Source organism: Vicia villosa, linkage group LG3 (genome assembly GCF_029867415.1).
Source record: "Vicia villosa cultivar HV-30 ecotype Madison, WI linkage group LG3, Vvil1.0, whole genome shotgun sequence".
NCBI classification, from domain to species: Eukaryota; Viridiplantae; Streptophyta; class Magnoliopsida; order Fabales; family Fabaceae; genus Vicia; species Vicia villosa.
The window spans coordinates 38,290,151-38,317,787 of NC_081182.1; the positions used below are offsets into that span (position 1 = coordinate 38,290,151).

General features: G+C 37.9%; 1 protein-coding gene across 1 annotated transcript; it reads left to right on the plus strand.

The window, feature by feature from the left end:
* The first annotated feature begins 2,219 nt into the window (after positions 1-2,219).
* LOC131655448 (uncharacterized) lies at positions 2,220-3,903 on the plus strand. Its single transcript, XM_058925322.1, has 2 exons — positions 2,220-3,330; positions 3,517-3,903. Exons 1-2 carry the CDS (start codon positions 3,016-3,018, stop codon positions 3,622-3,624), a joined length of 423 nt encoding a protein of 140 aa, XP_058781305.1. The 5' UTR covers positions 2,220-3,015; the 3' UTR covers positions 3,625-3,903.
* The last annotated feature ends 23,734 nt before the right edge of the window (positions 3,904-27,637 follow it).

Below are 27,637 nucleotides of genomic sequence, written 5' to 3' on the forward strand. Positions count from 1 at the left end.
GTAATATCTTGAAACTCTAGATGGATCTACACGCCAAAACGCACGACAAAGGAAACCGCACCGCATACGACGGATCCCGTCCGCCTGCCACCACGGGGAACAGTCCCGAAAGCCCCCTTGTGCACCGATGAAACTGCGCCGACGGATCTCCGCCGCGAGCTCCCGGCATTCAGCTCTGGTCGAACCTCCTGAGCCATCGCTTCAAGCCGCGCCTCCGCCGTTAGGATTCTCGGATCCGGTAACTCTTGCGATCTCATCTTGTTTTGTTTTGAGGTGTGTTTCTGTCAATTGCAATTGGTATTTAGAAGGAGATTGTGTTCATTTGATTATGATTATCTTCTTTTTGTTTGAGATTTGGAGTTTAAAATATGAAATTTGATATTTGTTTGAAGAAAACTAATCTGGAAGAAGAAGAAGAGTTCTTTTAGTTAGTATTTGCTTTTCCAAAAAATTTGTTGTTGTCATATTATTTGATTGTTTCTTTTTATTTTTTATTAGCCATGTGTCAACTAATTAGCAGTTCTTGTGTCATGGTTGAAAAGTCAAAGCATGTTAAATCCATATAATTCTATTAACTTGGAATTAGTCTTAAAAAACAAAAAGGAACACATGCTTGAACCTCTCCACTGCTATATTTTCTAGGGTTAAATAAGTTTTTGGTCCCTATAAATATTGCAGTTTTCATTTTTAGTCCCTCTCTACCTTTAGGCAACAGTTTTTACAAAAAAAACTGTTGCCAAAACCAACTAAAACTGTTGCCAAAACTCAGGAGGGACTAAAAATGAAACTGCAATATTTATAGGGACCAAAAACTTATTTAACCCTATTTTCTATTTCTTTCTTTAGTCATATTTTGTTTTTTTTTTTTACTACTTTATTAGTTTTAATTAATAAAATTAGTGATTTCTAAAAATGTACCCCTTTTTGACTCTCAGCCATTTTCAATTAACACCCCTAGCATATGTATTTTATTTTATTTTCTTGATATTTGTTTAGTTATTTTTTTATTCTAATTTAATTATTATATGTAATTATTATAGTTTAATGTTATTCTAACTATTAAAAAATACTAAGAATATTTGTTAATTTTAATTTCTCCTTTTTAGGATTTAAGATAAATGTTTTTTTTTATTAAATTTTGATATGTCATTTATGTTTCATTACGAACACTTTCTTGTTTTTGCGAGGTGCTACCATCGTGAGCATTTGACTGCTTTGCAGACATTCATAGCTTATGCATGCGCGGATCAATCCAACGTTTCTGAGTCTGCAGTTTTATGGTGGACCTTCAAGAGTCGACCACACCTGATTCGAGCATCCAGTTTTTTCAGGGTTATCATCAGGGTTCTTCCGACTACGCGCCACGCCAATCGAGAAGCTAAGTCTTTTATTATTTTAAATATCATTTTATTTTGCCTCTTTTATCTAAAATTAGGGTTTACTTTTAAAGGTCAATGAGCTCCTCCTACACTTACCCTCTTTTTTTCCTTGCCTTTATTATTTTTCAAGGTTAGCTAGCCGGTCAAAGCTCGATTGTTCGGTAACCCTAACACCTAATTTATTTTAATTTCTTTTTTTTAATTATTACTTATGTCAGACCTACTGCTCTGTTGGGGTTTTATCATTGCTTTCTCCCCCTCCCCATGTTTTATCATGTAACTGCTTCTGGTTTGTATTGCTTAGCCTTGAAGGCACTTAAATTTGTCATATTATATTATTGTGTGGTTAGTAATCCTAGGGAGTGATAACCATGAATTAAATTAGAATCACCTAATTATAAGATAATTTTTGAATTAATCACGTGATTGTTGCACCCACGCACCTTTTATGGTACCTCTCTTGTTGCCTGTTGCCTTGTGTTTTTTTGTTTTTGCAGAATAGCCTTTTCCCTCTAATACGAGAATACCTCAGCAATGTTCCCTCAGTTCATTCAAAGGTCATAAGTCCCTAATGATGCTGCCTTCGATTCGCCAAATATGACCTCGTCCCTTGAAGTTGCCTACGAAGTGCTGAGGTATCCTCTGGTTGCCTAAGGCTATGTTTGGGAGTTTGGAGGGGAAGGGAGGGGAGGGCTTTGAAAAATAGGAAGAATTGAGTGAAAAGGATAAAAGGATTTTGAATAGGAGGGTTTTGGAGGGTTTGAGTTTATTCATAACGCCAAAAACCCCATAAAATGGGGGAACTTAAAAATTGTATTGAATGAGGGTTTTGGAGGGTTTTGAAGGGCTTACATAAATTTTCCAAATATCTTTTAGGTTGTTATACTATTTTGAAAATTAAAAATTTAGTAATGATAATGACTCTTTTATCATTCTAAACAAAATCATTTTTTCAAAAATGTCAAATATTTTCCTATATTTTTTTTTTAAAATTTTGTTTTTGGAAGCCTTCCCCTCCCCTCCCCTCCAAACTCCCAAACATAGCCTAAATGAAAGGCTATTCTGATCCTTCCCTTAGACTACCTGTCCCTCTATGGCATGGGACAGTCTTATGGCGAACGATAATTCGACGACCCTTCAACCTCCAAATCAAAGGACTTCCTTATCCTCCTATGATATGGATAGCCCTGAAAGGCTAAAAGAACATTTTTCATCTAACCAGGTAATTTTCCCCTAATTGCTTTGCTCTGTTTTAAATTTCTTTTTCTACCTTTTTTCTAAAAAACTTCAATAAGGCTACGCTCATTTACGAGCTAAAGTCCTTGTTTCTCTTCTTCTACATTTCTAAATTTTTGGTTTCAAAGAGCAAAGCAATTAAGAGCCCATGGAAAACCATGGATGCAAAGGGTGTCTTACACCTTCCCTTTGCATAAATTACCCCCCGTACTCAGTTTCTTTTTAAAAAAGGTTTTTTCCTGTTCTTTTAGCCTTTCTATAAATTGGATAAAATAAAAGTCGGTGGCGACTCTTGCTATCCGCACATTTCAAATAAAGTCAGTTCACCGTATTACAAATCGTATATGATATCTTTCTTGTTGTGCCACAATTTCCCTTTTGTTATTTTTTTTCAAGGATAATGGCTGCAAACAACGACAGGATGAGACTCAGTCGTCCCACCCTAACCTCGTCTGCTCGCCGCAAGGGGACTCGTCAGCATGAACAGGCTAGAGCCGTCCCTATGCCTCACGACAGGGGGGCGTCGAGCTCTAGGAGCATACTATCAAATAGGTCGTCATCCCAGGATCGTGCACACCATAAGGATGAGGTCCTAACTACACAGCAGATCCCATCTGCACAGGAGGCCCCACTTGCAGATCCTTATCCCGGAGGGCCCACTTCATTACTGATTTACTTTGGAGATCATGTGGCTTCGCATATATGGGACGGAGAGGTATATTTCTTAACGGTTCTACTTTTTAATATTTTAACCAAATTCAATTTGAATCAGATTGTTATATTTTATTTTCAACAAGAACGAGAGTGTTCGAAATCAATTAACCATTCCATAAAGATTCACAGGGTTGCTCAGCCCAGGCAGAGTGGTTCCTTAGTGTACTTATGTCCTCCGATCTTGCAGGTCTTTGTGCTTCTAGGTACAACATCATCAGCCATGGCATGCAAGCGGAATTTGCTGAGAGATGGCATAGCGAAACGCCATATTTCCACCACCCTATTGGCGAGATGACTATTACTGTAGATGATGTAGCTTCCTTCTACACCTCCCCATCAGAGGAAGGTTATTTGATCATTCTAAGACCACCAAGACTAATGCAATGGAGATGATGGTGGTTTATTTGGGAGTTGACCCTGAGGCAGCCATGAAGTAGTGTAACAGCATCACAGGTGCAGATGTTAAGTTTTTTTGTTTGGAGACGTTGTAAAATGACAACTTGCATCTTCGAATAAAATTTAGACAAAAGAATGATATTTGATACATTCAGAGTGTCATACCCCAATTTTTGACCCTAAGATCATACATCATGTACATCCCAATCATTAATCAAGAGCTTCACTTTGAAGTTCTGTTTTCGGTGTTTTGCTCGCTTCGTCTCTGAGGGGAACTATCAGGCACCTAATTCTGTTTAATTTGTTTTATACTAATCAAAATCCAAAAATATGCATTTTGTCTCCTTTGTTTGTGTTTTGCAGGAGAGAGGTCGAGCAAGAATCAAAAACAGTGCAAGAAGAAATTTTTTTGAAAATTTGAAGGTGGAAATCGATTTACCCATATGGGAAATCGATTTCCTGGGGCGAAAATTCAAAAAAATAGAGAGGGAAGAATGACATCATTTTGGCACCTATTTTCTTTGATCATTTTTGTTATTTTACCAATTTTCCACCTCACCAAAGTTAATTCCCTTTATTAACCCCATTTTACCAATAAAACATCAATTAAACACAAATTAATTACCAAGTGCAGAATGACCAAATTGTCACTACTCTTTCTCCAATTCTATAAATAGAGGCCTTCACTCCCTCATTTCACAAACTTGGAGAGCCAAAGAAATTCACTTCTCATCCTTTCAAAAACCCTCACCCAAAGTTCATTTTTATAGAATTAGTAAGATTCACCTCGAATCTTGCTAGTTTTGAACTAAACCTTCTTCATTTCACTCTTTTCTTTGTTTGTTCATCTCCAATTTTGAAGGATCTACTCATTTGGTGTTTGTTATTGAAGCTACTCCAACATTTTGTTCAAGAAGTGGTAAAATTCTAAACTCTAAGATGTAGATCTTTGTTTCTTATGTTCAATGCATCTTGATGCTACATTGGTCCTATTTGATGGGGAATTGATGGAGAGCCAAAGAAATTCTTGCATTTTCACTTCTCATCCTTTCAAAAACCCTCACCCAAAGTTCATTTTTATAGAATTAGTAAGATTCACCTCGAATCTTGCTAGTTTTGAACTAAACCTTCTTCATTTCACTCTTTTCTTTGTTTGTTCATCTCCAATTTTGAAGGATCTACTCATTTGGTGTTTGTTCTTGAAGCTACTCCAACATTTTGTTCAAGAAGTGGTAAAATTCTAAACTCTAAGATGTAGATCTTTGTTGCTTATGTTCAATGCATCTTTGATGCTACATTGGTTCTATTTGATGGTGAATTGATGGAAATTTCGTGCTCCAATTAATATGTGATCATAAGGTGTTTGTATGTTTGTTTAAATCAAGTTTTATGCTTCATAATGCTGTTTTTTTGAAAACTGTATGCAGGAAATCGATTTCCTACAGAGGGAAATCGATTTCCACTCTGTTTTTTGCGCCAGATTTGAAATCTGCACTCAGGAAATCGATTTCCTACAGAGGTAAATTGATTTCCACTGAGGCAGAATGTTTTTTTTTGTTGCTTTTTTATGCTTGTTTTGACTTCCTTCTTCCTCTACTTCATTAATATCATTGGATTTAGGATGTTGATAGGTTTGAAATGACCAAATTCATAATATTAGATTAATGATATTAATGATAGTGTGAGTGATTTTATTTTTATGCATTTTATTCTTCTTCTCCTTCTTTTTTCTTTTGATCGATGAAAGTCTTTGATACCTTGAGAATTCTTATGGATTCTCGGTAAAGACTAGATTGTTACATATTTTCTTTTCGTGTGGTATTGCTTTCGGAGAGTGATCTATATATCGCTTTTCTCGTATGCATTAGCACACAATGTTTTGACCGGCCTCGTTGTAGGGTGATTTCTATATAAATCACTTGGCGATCTGCTTAACATATTTCGTGTCCCGAATAAAAAAAGATCAAACATGAAAGAGAATTGTATGCGGTTGATTTATGACTTATGGAAGTTTAGCGTGTAGTCGCTATGATTTTATCAAGATTCTGATAAATTTCTAATGAATTTAAATCCGAGAACATCCTTCACTCACCATTGATCTTCATTACTAACTTTGATAACATACTTGACAAGTTTCAAGATGGTTATCTTTAACATCTAACAATTGACTTTAATTTCCACATTTTATTTGTTCTTTATATTTCTCGCTTTATCGCTTTATTTTATCATTTCATCATGTTTATGTTTTCGCTATTTTCTCTTTGTCCATTTGGACGTTTACATTCCGCTATTTTCTCTTTGTCTATTTGGACGCTATGTTTATGTTTCCGCTATTTTATTTTTTTCCACTTAGACCATACTCTATTTTTGTGCTAAAACACTAACAAATAACAAAAATCTAAAAAAAGCTTAAGGCTCTCTATGGACTATTAGTTACTAACCCGAGCATTTTGGAGACTTGGACTTGTTGGACTTAGTACCTCTGGACCCTATTATTCTGCTATTACTTTGTCGTTATTCTGTCTGTCTAGCATTGGATTGATGTCTGTTTGTGTATGCAAGTTTTTCCTTGAAAGTCCTCGATGGTTAATTCCAAGGCATTGATATAAGGATTTTACCCGAAAACAGCCGTTACTCTGCCCGATTTTCGTCAGAATTTTAATGTGCTTAATGCAAAGCAGTGCTAAAATAATAAGTTCATCTGGATCCCCAAGTGGTAATGTGTTGGTTTAGTATTGATAGTCCAAAGGATGGGAAATCTACCTTGACTCTTAATGTCAAGTGTTGGCTTCTTCTTCGGTTAGACCGTTTCTTTCCTTAGCTTTTATTTTACGTATTAGGATAGCCTCTTCATCTCCTCCCCTTCTTAGATTTTCAAAATTTTCTCCCTTTTTCAAAAATCTTCTTATGTTTGTAAATCTCTTTTAAAACCTTTCTTAAGAATATCTTTTGCCCTTAGTGGCTTTTCTTCAAAAGTATAGACACGATTAATTGTTGTAACGAGTGTCGATACCTCACGATTTTGAAATTGATTGATATAATGAGATCTTTTCCGCGTGAGAGAGATAGTGGCATATGTCATACCCCAATTTTTGACCTAAGATACCACCTCATATCATTTGCATATGCATCATTTGCATCTCTAACAAATTGCATAGCTTGTGTTTGTTACTTGTGACTCAGCAGGATTTAATCAAGAAATCACTCAGCAGTACAAGTAATAATCAATTAGGGTTTTGTTCTCCCTTCATCTTAAAAGAACTATCTTCATCAACAATCAACATTTGGTCCTCAGAAATTCATTTCAACAAGCTCAAAGGCACTGAACCAACCAGATTAGGGTTTTGACTGAAGATAGCATACTCCTGACCTCTGCTCAGGATTTGACCTAATGACTTGGGACATGACCTCAAGACCCCAAGTGCATCATTTTGACCTAATCCATTGGCTCAGAACATCTCCTATACAAAGATTGATCAGACAAATCCTCAGATCAGGGTTTTTGAACTATCAGGGACTGAAATCAGGGATCACATTTGGGAAACCCTAAAAATCCCCAGGAAGTCAATAAAAGGTTTCAATCATCTTCAAATAATCCCTATGACAATATACAATGGAAATTACATCTCAATTCAAGACCTACAGTCATCAATTTCATCTTGTCGACAATTAGGGTTTTTGACCTAATTCACTGAACAACTGCCTTTTTAATCAGGACATGGTGTCACAACTCAAACTATGATTCAATATCCTCCAATACCTCAATATGATCCATTCATACCATTCATTTGATGAGGATAGCCTGTTTCATTTGAAATCTCCAGAAACGCGATTCGTCTGAAAAAGTCCACTGTACAAGATCACCATTGACTTTTGGGGAATTTTGGTCAACCATGACTTTTGAAGTTTTAAATCATCAATATATGATATGAGAAGTAATTTGATCAAGGAAAATCAAGAAAATCAATCAAGAATCAAAAGTCAAAAGTTTGACTTTTCATACTTAGAAAAATTTCTAAGTGTTTTTCAATGGTTTTTTCCAAACTTTGGAAGGGAATTTCTCAAAATTTCACCTACAAACTGAAAAAAACTCCCAACATGAAAGTTGTAGATTTTGATCCAATAAACAACTTTGACACATATAAATTTTTTCCATAAGATCAACCATTTAAGAGATATGGTGCTTCAAAGTTGGTATCTTTGGAAAATTTCACTTAAAACTTCATTTTCTTCAAAGTTCATGGATCTTTTTCACCCACTTCCTTAAAGATCTTGAAGAAACTTTCAACTAGGGTTTTGAAGTGTGTAATATGAGCTTTCCAAAATGTCCAAGAGCATGAAAAAATTTGAAGTGTAGCTATGGTTTTGAATTTTGACATTAGTGAACTTTTCACTTGAAATTTCATGCCATTTTCACTAAGTTATGAGCCAATTTGCCAAATGATCCAAATAATGATGCATAGAGGCAATAATTGGAGATATTTTTCTGATTTGAGATCAGAATGGAAGAGGATAAGAAGCTTGAGTTTTAACCATGGTTTGGTCACTTTAACCATTTTGCATTAAATGTAAAAGATTCCTTTTTATCTCTTAAGCCAAATCACCAATTCTTGATCAACTTGCAAAGGTCTGAGTTCAGAACTCTTGGCCTATAAATAGAGGTGCAAATCACTCTTCAGTTCACACCAAAACCTCACAATTATATGTTTTCTCTCTTCTTTCTTGAATTGCAAGTTTCTTAAGTTTCAAAGAGGTAAAATGCTCAACCTCTAAACCTTTGAAGTTCTGAGCAAAATGATGCTTCCCACAACTCACAAACATCATTTGGAAGTTGTTTGATCCATCCATACACCCCAAAAACACCAAGAACTCAAAATCACTACCTCACTTCCATATGAACACATATTGAGCCTTATCATGCCAAATCTCACCCAAGCTCATTTCTGTCTAAGCTAATCATCCAAACACATCCTATATACCATATATGAGCTGTTCCAACCGTCATCCATGACCTGTAACTCCAAAATCACATAGCATGATTCTCACTTGAGCCATACTGCAGATCGGGTTCCATAGCTTTACACAGATGAATCCAAACAGTTCCAGGCATTCAAACATGATTCATAAGGTTCGTTGAAGGTGTTCAGATCAAGAAACAACATCTGGAAGCCCTCATTTGCAGAATTCGATTTCCAGTTTGGCCGTTTTTGAAGGTAAGTCACTTGAACTTCAAACTCATATTTGCACGCATCATAAATGAAATGTGAGCATACCATCTTGTTTCTGCACCTATGAGGATCATTAACCCTCAATCAATTGCATCATAACTTGCACATACACGATTTCACATTGAATTTCAGTTTTAGGGTTCTTCATGTTCATGCGAAAATTGACCCCCTTAGAGTGAAAATAAATGAAATTAAAGACCACCATCATGTTCGTCGTGAAAAACCAAGTGGAATAGACCCTTTACCTGATCAAAACAACACAGATTTGAAGAAATTCAAAATTCAGTTAGGGTTGTGTTCTTGGCGCGTTTTTTGGTTTGGAAATTTCAAATATTTGTTTGAAAATATAATTGAATGGAAGCGTATCATAAACAAGCTGCACGCGCAGCTCAGTTGGTTGTTGTTTTGAGTAGTGAACCTCAGGGCGTGGGTTCAAGCCCTTGTGTAGACAAAACCCAATTTTTTATCACTATTTTTCTCTATTTTCTTTACAACTTTAACCCATTAATTAACCAATCAAATTAATTTATTTTCTCTTCATTTTTTACACACCTCTTATTTAATATACATATTTTGACAATATCAAAAAAAATCACAAAAAAAGATTTATTTAATATGCTTTTAATTAGGTTTAAAATGATACATTTTAAGTGTTTTTAAATACTTTAAATATTGTTTTTCATTTAATTTTCAAACCTAATCACTTGTAAATATTTTTTGTGATCAAACCCTAATCGCTTAGGTCTTAATTAAGCATTAAAATTTGATTTTAACTTAATTAAGTTGATTTTTGTCAAATTCAAATTGTTTTAAAACAAACGATCATTCTTTTCAAAACAATGAACCATTTCTTTTTGAAACTATTGATTAAATCTTTTTAATTGATCAATTGATTTTCAAAACGATGTGGGGCCTCTCAAATATTAGAGAGTATAAGACCCACTCCTTTTTTCCTTTTATACAATTTTTTCTTCAAACAGAAAACTCTTTCAAAACAACTTTCAAACAGTTTTACAAAAGCGAAACCTCGCGTCCTGTAAATAAAACAATCAACCATGTTTTGTAAATAAAACACGGGCCTCCATGTAGGTATAAGTCCCAAGCCCCTTTTGTACATACCCATTCCTGTACATGAAATTAGGTATTTCATTGTACACACACCGTTTTGTACATATCTCGATCAATTTGATTTTTAACTTTGAATAACAAACCAAAAATGAAGTTTTCTTTAAATCTTCCCAAAATATACCATGGGCCTCCATGTAGGTATAAGTCCCAAGCCCTTTTGTGAATACCTGTTTACATAGCTTTGAATAAACTCAGTGGACCTCTCCTCGAGTATAAGTCCCGAGCCCCCGTGTATACAAATGGATCATGCTTACAGGTATATTTCCTTCATAAACTCCATTATATACACACACTTTGTCATATATATAATTGTTCATACCTGTTCATGTTTGTTAATACTTGTCCATGTTTGTTCATATGTGTGATATGTGTGCTTGTTCAACTTAGTACAACACTAGGTTCCCCATAGCCTCCTATTGGGCTTCGTGCAAAGAATCTCCACTAGTTTAGGTTAGGACATAGAGTATGGTTTCCCGGTGAAATCGCTCTAAGAGCTCAAACCAACTATACCATGCCTCCCCTTGGGCTTTGTACAAACGAGTGACCCTCCCATAGCCTCCTCTTGGGCTTACAATGCAAGGACCCTGGATTGTCCCTCCCATAGCCTCCTCTTGGGCTTACAATGCAAGGACCCTCGGATAGCCTCCTCTTGGGCTTCGTACAAGGACCCACGGGCTTCTTATAAGCATTCCCAATATCCAAATCAAATACCCTAGGAGATTAGACATTTATCATCTCTATGATAGGAGTATCTCATCTATATCATCACAAACAATCAATCAATCAATCAATCAATCAATCAAACTTATCAAACTCTTTTTGCCACAAGGCTGGCTAATCAATCAAACCTTTTTCGCCACCGTACTGGCTGATTAATCAAAGTTTTTGTCACAAGGCTGACTTCATTGAAACTTTTGCCACAAGGCTGGCTGATTAATCAAAACTTTTTGTCACAAGGCTGACTTCATTGAAAGTTTTTCGCCACAAGGCTGGCTAAAAAACATCTTTATCATTCTAAGCACCATAAGTGGCATGGCCCAGGGCTTATAATGAAAAGATTTTCAAACAAAAAACAAACAGATGTATGTGATGATATAGATTAGATACATCGAACATTGAGATGACATTTGTCTCTTTTCCTTTGCTTCCACTAGCATAAGTGGGAACTACGATTGCTCTGACTTTCTCAACATCCCTTTGAGAATACGTAGGCACAAGGTCTTATTCCTTGGCGAGCAAAACTTCCCTCTCAAACCACTCAAACCTTAGCACCCGTAGACCCGAGCTACAGATGCTCTGATTCCCTCTAGGGGATATGTATGCAGAGGATCGCGATGATCTTTGCGAGCATAATCAAACAAACACCTTAGGTCCCACCTCTTTCTCACAAGAACCTCTCAATAACATGGAATGAAAAACAAAGCAAAGAAACCTATAGAGTACTATAGATACGTTGGGTGCTAATACCTTCCCTTCGTATAACCAACCCTCTTACCCAAAGATCTCTCCCCCACTTTTAGGTTATTGCAGCTTTTTTCCTTCTCCTCCTTTGGAAATAATAAAAAGTTTGGTCGGAACAAAAGAAAAATCATTTTTTTTGAGCACTCGAGCCCAAAGAAGGCATCAGGTGTCTCATCCCAAAAAAAGACAAACGATTTTTCCCCGCGACAGAAAAATGGCGACTTCACTGGGGATCATCTTTTTATTGTTTCCAAAGAAAGGGTTATTTCTATTTGTTTTGTTTTTATTTTGTTTGGTTCTTTGATTCTGTTACTTGTGTGGTTCTGTTACAAGTGATACATTAAGTGATACATTATGGACAAATCCTAACCCGGATTAAGTACACATAAGAATTAGGTGGAGGGTATAGTCATGTGCAGGCGCACGTGAGAATCCTTCCGCTCAGTGGAGGTTCCTTGTTTGTAATATATGTTTAGCGAGTTAATTGCGAAGACATTATTGCTTTCATTGAACTGTAGAAGCTGAGTTGGCTGTAGAACCCCAACCCATCCTGGCCTTATTAGGTTGTGGTGCAGAAACTATTCAGGTGAAGACTTGGATTAGTTGTCATGCGGAGAACCACACTCAGACGAGTTTTTCTTGAGAATATTGCTGGCTCATGAGTTTAATTGTGGAAGGCCGGTAATATCCGAAAGAAAAATGTAGACTCTGACGTATCAGTAGAACATGTTGTACAGGTGATTAACTAGAACTATCCCATTTTTGGTTCTCTGACCTCATGCTCGTGACTTTGGACCTTTGAACCTATGCGTACCATGTTTGTATACCATATTTGTAGTACCATGTTACCATGTTTGAACTACCATGTTTGCTTTACCATGTTTGAATATGTGGCATCCATGCATCCATGCATTCATACATTAAAAAAAAAACCATCTTTTTCCATAAAAACATGATTTTTCCAAAAAAATTTAGAGAATTTTCTTTGCAAACATTATAGGATTAAGTTATGGAAAAAAGGTATACCAAAAAGTACGGTTTCAAAGCGCCTGATGTAGAAAGACTGATAGAGTTAGCATCTTCTGTACAAGATCCTTGTAGTTTTAGGAAAAGTTATGGAAAGCTTTTGCCTATTCTGAATACTCATGTTGATGAAGGACTTCTCAAGACTCTGGTTCAGTTCTATGATCCCGTCTACCGTTGTTTTACCTTTCCAGACTACCAGTTGGTACCGACCTTGGAAGAATATGCCAATCTTTTGGGTATTCCTGTGTCTGACAAAATACCCTTCAATGGTTTGGAAGCCATTCCTAAGTCACACGTCATTGCAGCAAGTATCCACATGAAAAAGTCTGAAGTAGAGAGTAATTGGACTACCAAAGGAAACCTCCCGGGTTTAACTTCACACTTCCTGGTAAAGAAAGCCTTTGATTTCATCGAAACTGGTAGCATGATAGCTTTTGAAGCTACACTAGCCTTGCTCATCTATGGGTTAGTTCTGTTTCCCAATATCGACAACTTTGTTGATATCAATGCCATAAAGATCTTTCTGATTGGAAATCCTGTTCCGACTTTACTTGGTGACATGTATTTCTCTATCCATCATAGGAATCGCCAAGGCGGTGGAATCATTGTTTGTTGTGCACCTTTATTGTTCAAATGGATTGTTTCACACTTACCTGAGTCTCCTATTTTCACAGAAAACCGAGAAGGCTTGCGTTGGCCTCGAAGACTTATGTCTCTTACTAATAATGATATTCATTGGTATACCTTGGCTCGCTGTGGTACAGAAACCATTGATAGTTGTGGAGAGTTCGCCAACGTACCCCTCATTGGTACACAAGGAGGAATTAACTACAATCCGGTCCTAGCCCGACGACAACTCGGGTATGCAAATTCAGCTAAACCCATTGGTCCTACAGTGGAAGGTTACTTCTACCGAGAAGGGGATAATCCTAAAAGGTTGAAAGCGAGAATGGTGAGAGCTTGGTACGACGTCCGATGGAAAGAAAAAGGCGAGGAAAGAAATTGCATTGCCATGGACGCCTACACCTGCTGGGTAAAGAAAAGAGCAAAAGAGTTTCAAATGCCTTATGCTTATGAAAAACCCATGTTTCATGCAGTATCTCAACGACCCAACATTCCCGCTATGGAGGAATACCAAGACACTTTGGCTAAAATGAGGACAGAAAAAGATGCTTGGGAAGAAAAGTTTCGTAGCACTGAGGTGGAAAATAGAAAGTTGAAGAAAAGAGTGAAAGATCACGAAGAAACTCTTTATTATCAAGATGGTTGGCTCATGAGTAAAGATGAGAAGATCCGTCAGAAAGATGCTGCAATCAAGAGATACATCAAAGAAAGCAAGAAGAATCTTGAAGGCTCGACAAGCAACGCTCCGACTCCTGATGATTGGAAGAATATTGTTGACAAGTTGAGGACTGAAAAGGCCGAATTGAAAGCTCACTATGGGAAAGAAATCATGAAGCTCAAGCTGCACAATGCATTTGGTTCTTCGTCTGATGAAGATGCTTAGGATTGTTTAGCCTTTAATTTATCATTTGCTTTTGTAAGGAGCTACGCTCCAATGTTGTAACATTTCCCATTATTGCAATAAAAAAAATGAATAAAAGATTTGTTTGTGTTCAAATGTTTGCAAGGAAATAATCTGTAAAAATGTTTGGAAAAATCATAAATTTCTTTTTACATACATCATTCTGCATATCGAGTCCGTTGTATAGAGTCTCATCTTTTGGATCTTTCTCCAATAGATCGTCAAGCTGCCGCGTCTCAAAGTTTCTCGACCGCGCTCGCAATCAGATCACAGATACAATACTCGTTCAAACAGAAGAAGAGTAGTGGAACACTCTGAACAAGAGAATATTGAGCTTCGTGGTACATTGACCACTCTTCAGGAAAAGTTGGAAAGTCTCACTACTCTGGTTGACTCCTTAATGGCTGCACAGAACCAGCCGCCGCCACCCAACAGTCAAGCAACAGTAACATCTGAAGTCACTACTCCAGTTTCTACAGTTGCGTTCGGTATTCCATCTTTCTCCATGCCAGAAGGTTGGGGCCCGCCTTTCAGCTTTGGTACAGGATTCCGCCATAATATTTCTGGGGTTCAAACATCCACAACTGAAGCGCCTGCTGCACCAAGTTCGCAGTTTACTCCAAATCAGGGGTAACTTTTTCTCAAGTCACTATGGCACTTTCTCAACCCACTATGACAGTTCCGACCCCTACGGTTCACACTGTTCCTTATGATGGCAATGAGATTTATCATGATCAAGGTGATAGCACAAATCAGCGTAATCTTGTAGGAGATCTCCAAGAACAATTCAACAAGATTCAGCTGGAAGTTAAAGCTATTCGGGGAAAAGATTTGTTTGGAAAGAATGCCCAGGAGCTATGTTTGGTTCCCAGTGTACAGATACCAGCTAAGTTCAAGGTCCCAGACTTTGAAAAGTACAAAGGTAGTTTTTGCCCACAAAGCTATCTTGTGATGTATGCCAGAAAGATGTCTACTTATGCAGATAATCATCAGTTGCTTATCCATTACTTTCAAGACAATTTGACTGGTGCCGCACTGAAGTGGTACACAGGCTTGGATAGCACTAATATTCGGACTTTCAATGACTTAGGTGAGGCCTTTGTCCGACAATACAAATACAACTCGGATATGACAGAGATCAGCTTCGATCCATGGCTCAGAAAGACCATGAAACTTTCAAAGAATATGCCCAACGATGGAGAGAAACTGCTGCTCAGATTAATCCACCGTTAAAAGAGAAAGAGATGACAAAGATCTTCTTGAATACTCTCAGTCCGTTTTATTATGAACGCATGATTGCTAGTGCTCCAAGTGATTTCACCGAGATGGTAAACATGGGGATGCGTCTAGAAGAAGGAGTCCGAACCGGACGTCTAACTAAAGAAGGTGGATCTTCAAGCGGAACCAAAAAGTTCGGAAGTGGTTTCCCAAAGAAGAAGGAACAAAGTGTTGACATGGTATCCTAAGGGAGGCCAAGAGGAAATGTCAATCGTCAACGACAGATTGCTGCTATCGCGCCAGTCGTTAATACCACACCGAATCCGGGGTTTACTCCGCAGTTTCAACAACAACAGCCCCGACCACAGGCTCAGCAGTTTAACAATAATCAGAATCGTGTACAAAGAGCTCCACAGTTTGATCCGATTCCAATGACCTACACAGAATTGTACCCTGCTTTGATTGAAAGAGGTCTTGTTCAAACTAAAGCACCCCCACCAGTACCTGAGAAACTCCCATGGTGGTACAAAGCTAAGGTCTCATGCCCTTATCATCAAGGAGCACCTGGCCATGATCTCGAGCATTGCATAGCTTTGAAACATGAAGTTCAGAGGTTGGTAAGATCTAATCTCCTCTCTTTCAGAAATTTGAATCCAAATGTGCAAGCAAATCCGCTGCCCAATCATGGAGGGCATGTTGTAAACATGGTGTATGGATGTCCTGGTCCATACCGAGTCTATAATATCAACTTCTCAAGAGCAGATTTGGTACAAATGCACGCTACTCTCTGTCGAGGGCCGAGTTTTCGCCAACATCACTACGGTTCCTGTAGCATATGTTGTATAGATCCTCATGGATGTTCGATTGTGAGAAGAGATCTCCAAGTTCTGTTGGATAATGGTACTATTCAGATCTACAGAAATAGGGATGAAAATGAAGTTAACATGATAGGATGTTATCCGCATGAGCTTTTAGTCTCAGATATCAACTCGGAAATGCCTACAGTTAACGTCATCGTTCCTCATTTCAATATGCCCGAGCGCATAGAAGTTACTTACAACAAGCCGAAGGTTCCTATTGCTCCTTTGATCATTTGTCTACCTGGACCTGTTCCCTATGACTCTGACAAGGCAGTTCCATACAACTACAATGCAACAATGATAAAGAATGGACAAGAAGTTCCTTTACCTACTCTTTCATCTGTCGTGAATATCGCCGATGTGAGCCGAGTAACAAGAAGTGGACGTGTGTATACTCCACTACCTTCAAAGCAACCTGTTGCTCCTGCAACCGGACAAAATCCTGTCAATGTTCCAGTGAGGAATCCTGTGGAAACTCCTGTCAGTAATACAAACACTGATGTTGGCCAATCCAGTGGAACCAATGTGAATCCTGATTTTGATGAAATTTTGAAGCTTATCAAAAGAAGTGAATACAAGATTGTGGATCAGCTTATGCAGACTCCTTCAAAGATCTCAATACTTTCATTGCTGTTGAACTCTGAAGCACACAGGGAAGCCCTGATGAGAGTCTTGGATCAAGCTTTTGTAGATCATGTTGTGACTGTTGATCACTTTGATGGGATAATAGCCAACATAACAGCTTGCAACAATTTAAGCTTCTGTGATGAAGAACTCCCCGAGGAGGGTAGAAATCACAATCTTGCTTTGCACATTTCTATGAATTGTCAGTCAGACTCTTTGTCCAATGTGTTGGTAGACACCGGATCTTGCTTGAATGTTATGCCAAAGACGACTCTTGCTCGCTTGTCTTACCAAGGAATGCCTATGAAGTTCAGTGGTGTAGTTGTCAAAGCATTTGATGGATCGCGAAAATCTGTTATCGGCGAAGTCAACCTTCCCATGACAATTGGTCCACATACATTCCAAATCACTTTCCAGGTCATGGACATTCAAGCTGCTTATAGCTGTCCGTTAGGACGACCATGGATCCATGAAGCAGGGGCAGTAACTTCTACGCTCCATCAAAGGTTAAAATTTGTAACAAATGGAAAATTGGTAACAATAAGTGGAGAACAAGCCTTAATGGTGAGTCATTTATCCAATTTCTCTTTCATAAGTGCCGATGATGTGGAAGGAACTCAGTTCCAAGGTCTCTCTTTAGAAGACGAATCTTCCAAAAAGAAAGCATCGATCTCTTCTTACAAAGAGGCAGTGAAAGTAGTGAAAGATGGAACTACCACTGGCTGGGGGCAAGTTGTGATCCCTACCAAGAATGAAACTAGAGCAAGACTCAGATGTTCACCGATGTTTTCAAACTACACTAAGAAGGATGAGACCCTTCGTCCGATCAAAGAAACATTCATTAGTGGAGGATTCCTTAACCCAATTCCTCAAGAGATTAATGTCCTTATCGAAGAATGCATCGAAGAAGGTTTATCCGATCCTGAAGAAGAATGGAAGTGTTATCTCAATGACTCGGGATATATATATCTCAAGAAGAACCATATCCTCCTTCAGAAGAATCCAAAGGCAAAGAAACTGAGCCTATTCCTGCAGAGGTCTGGGACACCTTGGGACAACCAAGTGGAAAATTTGATTACATGGTGAAATATACTGCACCTGAAAGTTACAAGATTGCGATTGAGGATATCCAACCAACTGGATGGGGAGATTCCTTTGAATATAATAGTCAACCAGAAGAGGTTTATCAGCCCTGTCAATTTTCTCAGCAGCCTGAAATTACTGAAGATTTTGGATTCAATGCATCTACCAAGGTTGATAGCCCTGAAGATGGTTATTATCACATAAATGCCATTTTTGAAGATGAAGGGGAAGATGGCCCCGCAACTGACTCAGAAAGTGTCGCTGACAATGAGTCTCTTCACCCTGAAGACTGGGAAATACATCCTGAAAATTCTGAAGATTGTGACTCATCTTATGCTCTTCAAGAAGTAGAAGAAGACCGTTTCAACTCTACAAAGAACAAGGTTGACAAACCAGGACCTTCAAATTCTGCTCGACCAGCGGTCAATGTCAATACTGAAGATAATTCTGGGGAGAATTTTCCTGAATACATAATACATAGAGGAGTTCGTTGCTACTGGAAAGCTGTCGACGTTCCGAATGTTGTTCGCCGCTCAAAGTAATCACCTCGCTGTTATTTTGACCTCCTGCCTTGCCCAAAGCAGAGAGATGTTTTATAGGGCTTTGCTTTTAAATGTTCCGCCCAAATAACTTTGTGTATAGGGCTTTGTTTTAAAAGTTTCCCTCTTTGTCCTACCCAAGACAAATGAGTTTGTGTTTAGGGCTTTGTTTCAAAAATGAATCATAAATAAAGTGTCATTTTGAATTCCCTACATTATATGTTTTATTTTTGCCTTTTTTCTGGAAATGGTAATCCTAAAAAACCAAAATAAAAAAAGCTTTTCAAAAAAATCTGCATACACTCTTGCATTCATAAATTTTTTGAAATAAATATAAATCATATGTGCAGATTTACTATTGATAAACCCATTGAATGCAATAACCCTATGCCCTCTCCCAACTTTGAGTTTCCTGTGTTCGAAGCCGAAGAAGAGGAGATCCCGGACGAGATCTCTCGATTACTTAAGCACGAGGAAAGAGCCATTTTGCCTCACAAAGAGCCTTTAGAAAAGATCAACTTGGGTTCTGAAGAAGACAAAAAAGAAGTGACCATTGGATCCCTGCTTGATGCTGATGTCAAGAGTAAGTTGACAGACCTTCTCAAAGAATATGTTGACGTGTTTGCCTGGTCCTACCAAGACATGCCTGGGTTGGATACCAATATTGTGCAGCATTACTTGCCATTGAAGCCAGAATGTTCGCCGGTTAAGCAGAAATTGCGAAGGACTCACCCTGATATGGCTAACAAGATCAAAGTGGAAGTTCAGAAACAACTCGACGCAGGTTTTCTTGTCACCTCCGAGTATCCTCAATGGTTAGCCAACATAGTGCCAGTTCCGAAGAAAGATGGCAAAGTCAGAATGTGTGTTGACTACCGTGATTTGAACAAGGCCAGTCCAAAAGATGACTTTCCATTACCGCATATCGACATGTTGGTTGATAACACCGCTAAGTTCAACGTCTTTTCCTTCATGGACGGGTTCTCTGGTTATAATCAGATCAAGATGGCTCCTGAAGACATGGAGAAGACATCTTTCATCACCCCATGGGGTACCTTTTGCTACAAAGTGATGCCGTTTGGATTAAAAAATGCAGGCGCAACTTACCAAAGGGCAATGACTACTCTCTTTCATGACATGATGCATAAAGAAATAGAAGTTTATGTGGACGACATGATAGCCAAGTCCAGCACAGAAGAAGAACATATTGAATACCTTTTGAAGTTGTTTCAACGACTAAGGAAATATCAGCTTCGCTTGAATCCTAACAAATGTACTTTCGGGGTTAGATCTGGAAAACTCTTAGGTTTCATTGTCAGCCAAAGAGGTATTGAAGTAGATCCCAACAAAGTCAGAGCTATTCAAGAGATGCCTGCACCAAAAACTGAAAAGCATGTAAGAGGATTTCTCGGACAATTGAACTATATCTCCAGATTTATCTCTCAAATGACTGCTACATGTGGGCCGATTTTCAAGCTTCTCCGCAAAGATCAAGGGGTTGTATGGACTGAAGATTGCCAGAAAGCGTTCGACAGTATCAAGGAATACCTGTTAGAACCACCAATATTGATTCCTCCGGTTGAAGGAAGACCATTAATCATGTACCTTACCGTGTTGGAAGAATCCATGGGTTGTATGCTTGGACAGCAAGATGAAACCGGTAAGAAGGAGCATGCCATATATTACCTAAGTAAGAAATTCACAGATTGTGAGTCTCGTTACTCCATGCTCGAAAAAACATGTTGTGCTTTGGCTTGGGCTTCAAAACGTCTCCGCCAATACATGATCAACAATACTACGTGGTTAATCTCCAAAATGGATCCGATCAAGTATGTCTTTGAAAAGCCTGCCTTAACAGGAAGGATTGCCCGATGGCAAATGCTGTTATCTGAGTATGACATTGAGTACCGTGCTCAAAAAGCGGTCAAAGGAAGCATTCTTGCCGATCACTTGGCGCATCAACCAATTAATGAATATCAATCTCTCAAGCTTGACTTTCCTGACGAAGATGTCTTGTACTTGAAGATGAAAGATTGTGACGAACCGTTACTAGAAGAAGGTCCTGAGCCCAGATCAAGATGGGGCCTAATTTTTGATGGAGCAGTAAACGCTTTTGGCAATGGAATTGGGGCAATCATCATCACTCCCAAGGGTACTCATATCCCGTTCTCCGCCAGATTGCTATTTGAGTGCACCAACAACATCGCAGAATATGAAGCTTGTATCATGGGTCTCGAAGAAGCCATTGATTTAAGGATCAAGATCCTCGACATATATGGAGATTCAGCCCTTGTGATCAACCAAATCAAAGACAAGTGGGAAACTTACCACCCTGGCTTGATTCCTTACAGAGATTATGCAAGACGTCTGTTGACTTTCTTCAACAAGGTTGAGTTGCATCATATACCTCGAGATCAGAATCGAATGGCAGACGCCTTGGCTACTCTATCTTCCATGTTCAAAGTCAATCATTGGAACGATATGCCTACAGTCAGAATCACGCGCCTTGAAAGGCCCGCCTATGTATTTGCAACTGAAGCAGTCATCGATGATAAACCGTGGTTTCACGACATCAAACGCTTCCTTCAAACTCAAGAGTACCCACTTGGGGCATCAAACAAAGATAAGAAAACTCTAAGGAGACTTTCTGGCAGTTTCTTCCTGAATGGAGATGTGCTATACAAAAGAAACTTCGACATGGTTTTGCTCAGATGCGTGGATAGACACGAAGCAGATATGCTAATGCATGAAGTGCATGAAGGGTCCTTTGGAACTCATTCAAATGGGCATGCAATGTCCAAGAAGATCTTAAGAGCAGGATACTATTGGTTGACAATGGAATCAGATTGTTGTAAACACGTGAAGAGATGTCACAAGTGCCAGATCTACGCAGATAAGATCCATGTGCCACCGACTCTACTCAACGTTCTCTCATCTCCGTGGCCTTTTTCCATGTGGGGTATTGACATGATTGGAATGATCGAACCAAAAGCTTCAAACGGTCATCGTTTCATCTTGGTAGCAATTGATTACTTCACCAAATGGGTCGAAGCAGCATCTTACGCCAATGTTACAAGACAAGTGGTTGTGAGGTTTATCAAGAATAATATCATTTGCCGATATGGTATTCCCAGCAAGATCATTACTGACAATGGTTCGAACTTGAATAACAAAATGATGAAAGAATTGTGTGAGGAATTCAAGATTGAGCATCATAACTCTTCTCCTTACAGACCAAAAATGAACGGCGCAGTTGAAGCTGCTAACAAGAACATTAAGAAGATCGTCCAGAAAATGGTCGTCACTTACAAAGACTGGCATGAAATGCTGCCATTTGCTTTACATGGGTACCGTACTTCAGTGCGTACTTCAACAGGGGCAACTCCTTTTTCTCTAGTATACGGCATGGAAGCTGTGCTCCCCGTAGAAGTTGAAATACCATCAATGAGAATCCTCATGGAGACTAAGTTATCAAAGGCTGAATGGTGTCAAAGTAGATACGATCAGTTGAACTTAATCGAAGAAAAACGTATGACTGCTCTATGCCATGGACAGTTATACCAAGCAAGGATGAAACAAGCTTTCAACAAAAAGGTTCGACCTCGTGAATTTCGAGAAGGCGACCTCGTGCTTAAAAAGATCTTGTCTTTTCAACCAGATTCTAGGGGCAAATGGTCTCCTAATTACGAAGGCCCGTATGTTGTCAAAAGAACATTTTCTGGCGGCGCCATGACTCTTGCAACCATGGATGGTGATGAACTCCCGCATCCTGTGAATGCTGATGCAGTCAAGAAATACTTTGTCTAAAAAATACAAAAGAACAGCTCGGTAAGTTGAAAACCCGCAAAGGGCGACTTAGGCAAAAATGAGCGTCTCGGTGGACTGAAAACCCGAAAGGGCGGTCCAGGCAAAAATTAGAGACAATAAACAGAAAAAAGTTCATCCTGGTAGATTGAAAACCTGAAAGGGCAATCTAGGCAAAAATTAGGGATTTATGACAAAGTAACTGCATCAGTCCGTACTTCGTCACCTGAGGAGTCTTTTTCATCAAAGGATCTTCCATCAAATCATCTCCAATCTGAAGCAACAAGCACAGTTGGAACTCAAAGTTGTTAGGGGGAATAGTGGTTATTGCTTTCAATGTAGCCTTTTCCGCATAATTACCATTTCCAACTTTTGTAAATACTCCGTGGAATCATGCCTTTAGCTGATTTCCATCCTATTAAATAAATTTGAGCCTTGTGCCCATTTGTTTGCAATCTTTAATTTCCTTCAGCTTTCAAAATGACGCTTTAATTGTGTTATTCACTTTTGAAAAAAAAAAAGAGAAAAAAAGTTTTAAATGAATTTACTTCACTTTTTCAAAATAAAAGCGAAACTTTCCTTTGAGTTGTGAACAACAGAAGGAACATCAACAGCTATCTCCATAGGACGAAGCTCTTCTATCCCCAGTGAAGAAGCTCTTCTATCCCCAGTGAAGAAGGTCTTTTATCCCCAGTGAAGGAGGTCTTTTATCCCCAGTGACGAAGATTTTCCATCTCCAGTGAAGAAGCTCTTTCATCTCAATAAGAAAAGATGCTCATCTTCCCCAGAGAAGTTTAAAGCACGCAACACCATTCATCACCCGTGTTATCTACACCGTGTTGAAGAACATTTGCCAAGTATCTGGTTGTATTGCGGCATCGGTCCCTCTCCAGTATATACTCTTTTGTCTGTCAGTAACGTCAGCATGCATGCTACATTCATGACATTCATCATTCATACATATTTCATCATTTATGCATTCTTGCATTTTTCAATGTTCACTTGTTTAGGATATATCTATCCCAAAAAGAAAAAAAGCAAAAAAAGAAAAAAAGAAACAAGTATGGGCGTGTCATCTCTCCAGTAGGTTGTCACCCATAAGCAGAAATAACATCTTCTTTCTCCAGTTCCCCACTGAGATCATTCCTCGTGGAAGAAGGTTGCTTTAGTTTCTCCTCTCAAAACAAAGGAGAGAATCCCCAGTTGAGTTCATTCCTCATGGGTACAAAGTCTTGTTTGACTGTCTCTTTCCAATTCATTTTTGGTTAGAACCTTGTCTTTACCAGAGATTCAAATTCCGATTCCTCAAACAGAGTCGTGAAAAATAGACAATAAGCAATAGCCTCATCATCCGAGCAGCTTATTTCAAAACAATATTCCTCTCAAGGAAATCAATCATGAAGATCATTTGACGATCAGGGCCTTATTGCTGTTCACAAGGATGAATAACCAGTAATTTCCCTAACAAAGTCTCCAGGATCATTTTATCACTTGGCTGATAATTGATCATGTCTTCAAAACCACTATCACAAGGCTGGTAGTCGGTAAACTTTTTGTTCTGGTTATATTATTCAACATGTCTATCACAAGGCTGATAGTCGGTAATATTAACCGAACCTTTGAAACTCTTTTACCTTGTCAAGTCTATCACCATGCTGATAGTCGGTAACACAGCTTCATACCTTTCACCTTCGCATTATTAACAAGTCTATCCCCATGCAGATAGTCGGTAATGTCGATAGGTAAGCTTTTCTTACAAAGCTATCATTCCCCGGCGAAGCATACACTTGCTTTCCCGAAAAACAAAAATGGATTCTCTTCCTAAAAACGGATTGAGGCATCCTTCCCAATCTCTTTTCCCCAGCGGAGTCAGTTCTTGATATTCCCTCGGTAGAGATATCCTTGCATCACTCGCAATTTTGGTATCTTAGGTCCAAAATTCGCGTCTTCTGATATTTAAGTCTCTTCCACCCTATCAAAACGAAGATTTTCAATCTTCATATCTCAGGTTGAAGAAACTTAAATAGGGGCATCTGTCATACCCCAATTTTTGACCTAAGATACCACCTCATATCATTTGCATATGCATCATTTGCATCTCTAACAAATTGCATAGCTTGTGTTTGTTACTTGTGACTCAGCAGGATTTAATCAAGAAATCACTCAGCAGTACAAGTAATAATCAATTAGGGTTTTGTTCTCCCTTCATCTTAAAAGAACTATCTTCATCAACAATCAACATTTGGTCCTCAGAAATTCATTTCAACAAGCTCAAAGGCACTGAACCAACCAGATTAGGGTTTTGACTGAAGATAGCATACTCCTGACCTCTGCTCAGGATTTGACCTAATGACTTGGGACATGACCTCAAGACCCCAAGTGCATCATTTTGACCTAATCCATTGGCTCAGAACATCTCCTATACAAAGATTGATCAGACAAATCCTCAGATCAGGGTTTTTGAACTATCAGGGACTGAAATCAGGGATCACATTTGGGAAACCCTAAAAATCCCCAGGAAGTCAATAAAAGGTTTCAATCATCTTCAAATAATCCCTATGACAATATACAATGGAAATTACATCTCAATTCAAGACCTACAGTCATCAATTTCATCTTGTCGACAATTAGGGTTTTTGACCTAATTCACTGAACAACTGCCTTTTTAATCAGGACATGGTGTCACAACTCAAACTATGATTCAATATCCTCCAATACCTCAATATGATCCATTCATACCATTCATTTGATGAGGATAGCCTGTTTCATTTGAAATCTCCAGAAACGCGATTCGTCTGAAAAAGTCCACTGTACAAGATCACCATTGACTTTTGGGGAATTTTGGTCAACCATGACTTTTGAAGTTTTAAATCATCAATATATGATATGAGAAGTAATTTGATCAAGGAAAATCAAGAAAATCAATCAAGAATCAAAAGTCAAAAGTTTGACTTTTCATACTTAGAAAAATTTCTAAGTGTTTTTCAATGGTTTTTTCCAAACTATGGAAGGGAATTTCTCAAAATTTCACCTACAAACTGAAAAAAACTCCCAACATGAAAGTTGTAGATTTTGATCCAATAAACAACTTTGACACATATAAATTTTTTCCATAAGATCAACCATTTAAGAGATATGGTGCTTCAAAGTTGGTATCTTTGGAAAATTTCACTTAAAACTTCATTTTCTTCAAAGTTCATGGATCTTTTTCACCCACTTCCTTAAAGATCTTGAAGAAAATTTCAACTAGGGTTTTGAAGTGTGTAATATGAGCTTTCCAAAATGTCCAAGAGCATGAAAAAATTTGAAGTGTAGCTATGGTTTTGAATTTTGACATTAGTGAACTTTTCACTTGAAATTTCATGCCATTTTCACTAAGTTATGAGCCAATTTGCCAAATGATCCAAATAATGATGCATAGAGGCAATAATTGGAGATATTTTTCTGATTTGAGATCAGAATGGAAGAGGATAAGAAGCTTGAGTTTTAACCATGGTTTGGTCACTTTAACCATTTTGCATTAAATGTAAAAGATTCCTTTTTATCTCTTAAGCCAAATCACCAATTCTTGATCAACTTGCAAAGGTCTGAGTTCAGAACTCTTGGCCTATAAATAGAGGTGCAAATCACTCTTCAGTTCACACCAAAACCTCACAATTATAGGTTTTCTCTCTTCTTTCTTGAATTGCAAGTTTCTTAAGTTTCAAAGAGGTAAAATGCTCAACCTCTAAACCTTTGAAGTTCTGAGCAAAATGATGCTTCCCACAACTCACAAACATCATTTGGAAGTTGTTTGATCCATCCATACACCCCAAAAACACTAAGAACTCAAAATCACTACCTCACTTCCATATGAACACATATTGAGCCTTATCATGCCAAATCTCACCCAAGCTCATTTCTGTCTAAGCTAATCATCCAAACACATCCTATATACCATATATGAGTTATTCCAACCATCATCCATGACCTGTAACTCCAAAATCACATAGCATGATTCTCACTTGAGCCATACTGCAGATCGGGTTCCATAGCTTTACACAGATGAATCCAAACAGTTCCAGGCATTCAAACATGATTCATAAGGTTCGTTGAAGGTGTTCAGATCAAGAAACAACATCTGGAAGCCCTCATTTGCAGAATTCGATTTCCAGTTTGGCCGTTTTTGAAGGTAAGTCACTTGAACTTCAAACTCATATTTGCACGCATCATAAATGAAATGTGAGCATACCATCTTGTTTCTGCACCTATGAGGATCATTAACCCTCAATCAATTGCATCATAACTTGCACATACACGATTTCACATTGAATTTCAGTTTTAGGGTTCTTCATGTTCATGCGAAAATTGACCCCCTTAGAGTGAAAATAAATGAAATTAAAGACCACCATCATGTTCGTCGTGAAAAACCAAGTGGAATAGACCCTTTACCTGATCAAAACAACACAGATTTGAAGAAATTCAAAATTCAGTTAGGGTTGTGTTCTTGGCGCGTTTTTTGGTTTGGAAATTTCAAATATTTGTTTGAAAATATAATTGAATGGAAGCGTATCATAAACAAGCTGCACGCGCAGCTCAGTTGGTTGTTGTTTTGAGTAGTGAACCTCAGGGCGTGGGTTCAAGCCCTTGTGTAGACAAAACCCAATTTTTTATCACTATTTTTCTCTATTTTCTTTACAACTTTAACCCATTAATTAACCAATCAAATTAATTTATTTTCTCTTCATTTTTTACACACCTCTTATTTAATATACATATTTTGACAATATCAAAAAAAATCACAAAAAAAGATTTATTTAATATGCTTTTAATTAGGTTTAAAATGATACATTTTAAGTGTTTTTAAATACTTTAAATATTGTTTTTCATTTAATTTTCAAACCTAATCACTTGTAAATATTTTTTGTGATCAAACCCTAATCGCTTAGGTCTTAATTAAGCATTAAAATTTGATTTTAACTTAATTAAGTTGATTTTTGTCAAATTCAAATTGTTTTAAAACAAACGATCATTCTTTTCAAAACAATGAACCATTTCTTTTTGAAACTATTGATTAAATCTTTTTAATTGATCAATTGATTTTCAAAACGATGTGGGGCCTCTCAAATATTAGAGAGTATAAGACCCACTCCTTTTTTCCTTTTATACAATTTTTTCTTCAAACAGAAAACTCTTTCAAAACAACTTTCAAACAGTTTTACAAAAGCGAAACCTCGCGTCCTGTAAATAAAACAATCAACCATGTTTTGTAAATAAAACACGGGCCTCCATGTAGGTATAAGTCCCAAGCCCCTTTTGTACATACCCATTCCTGTACATGAAATTAGGTATTTCATTGTACACACACCGTTTTCTACATATCTCGATCAATTTGATTTTTAACTTTGAATAACAAACCAAAAATGAAGTTTTCTTT

What these genes read in the sequence shown, in the direction of transcription:
- LOC131655448 (XM_058925322.1), top strand. Translation starts at nt 3,016, where the DNA reads ATGGCTGCAAACAACGACAGGATGAGACTCAGTCGTCCCACCCTAACC. An exon ending in CGCATATATGGGACGGAGAG is followed by an intron (nt 3,331 to 3,516) that starts GTATATTTCTTA and finishes CCGATCTTGCAG; the next exon opens with GTCTTTGTGCTTCTAGGTAC.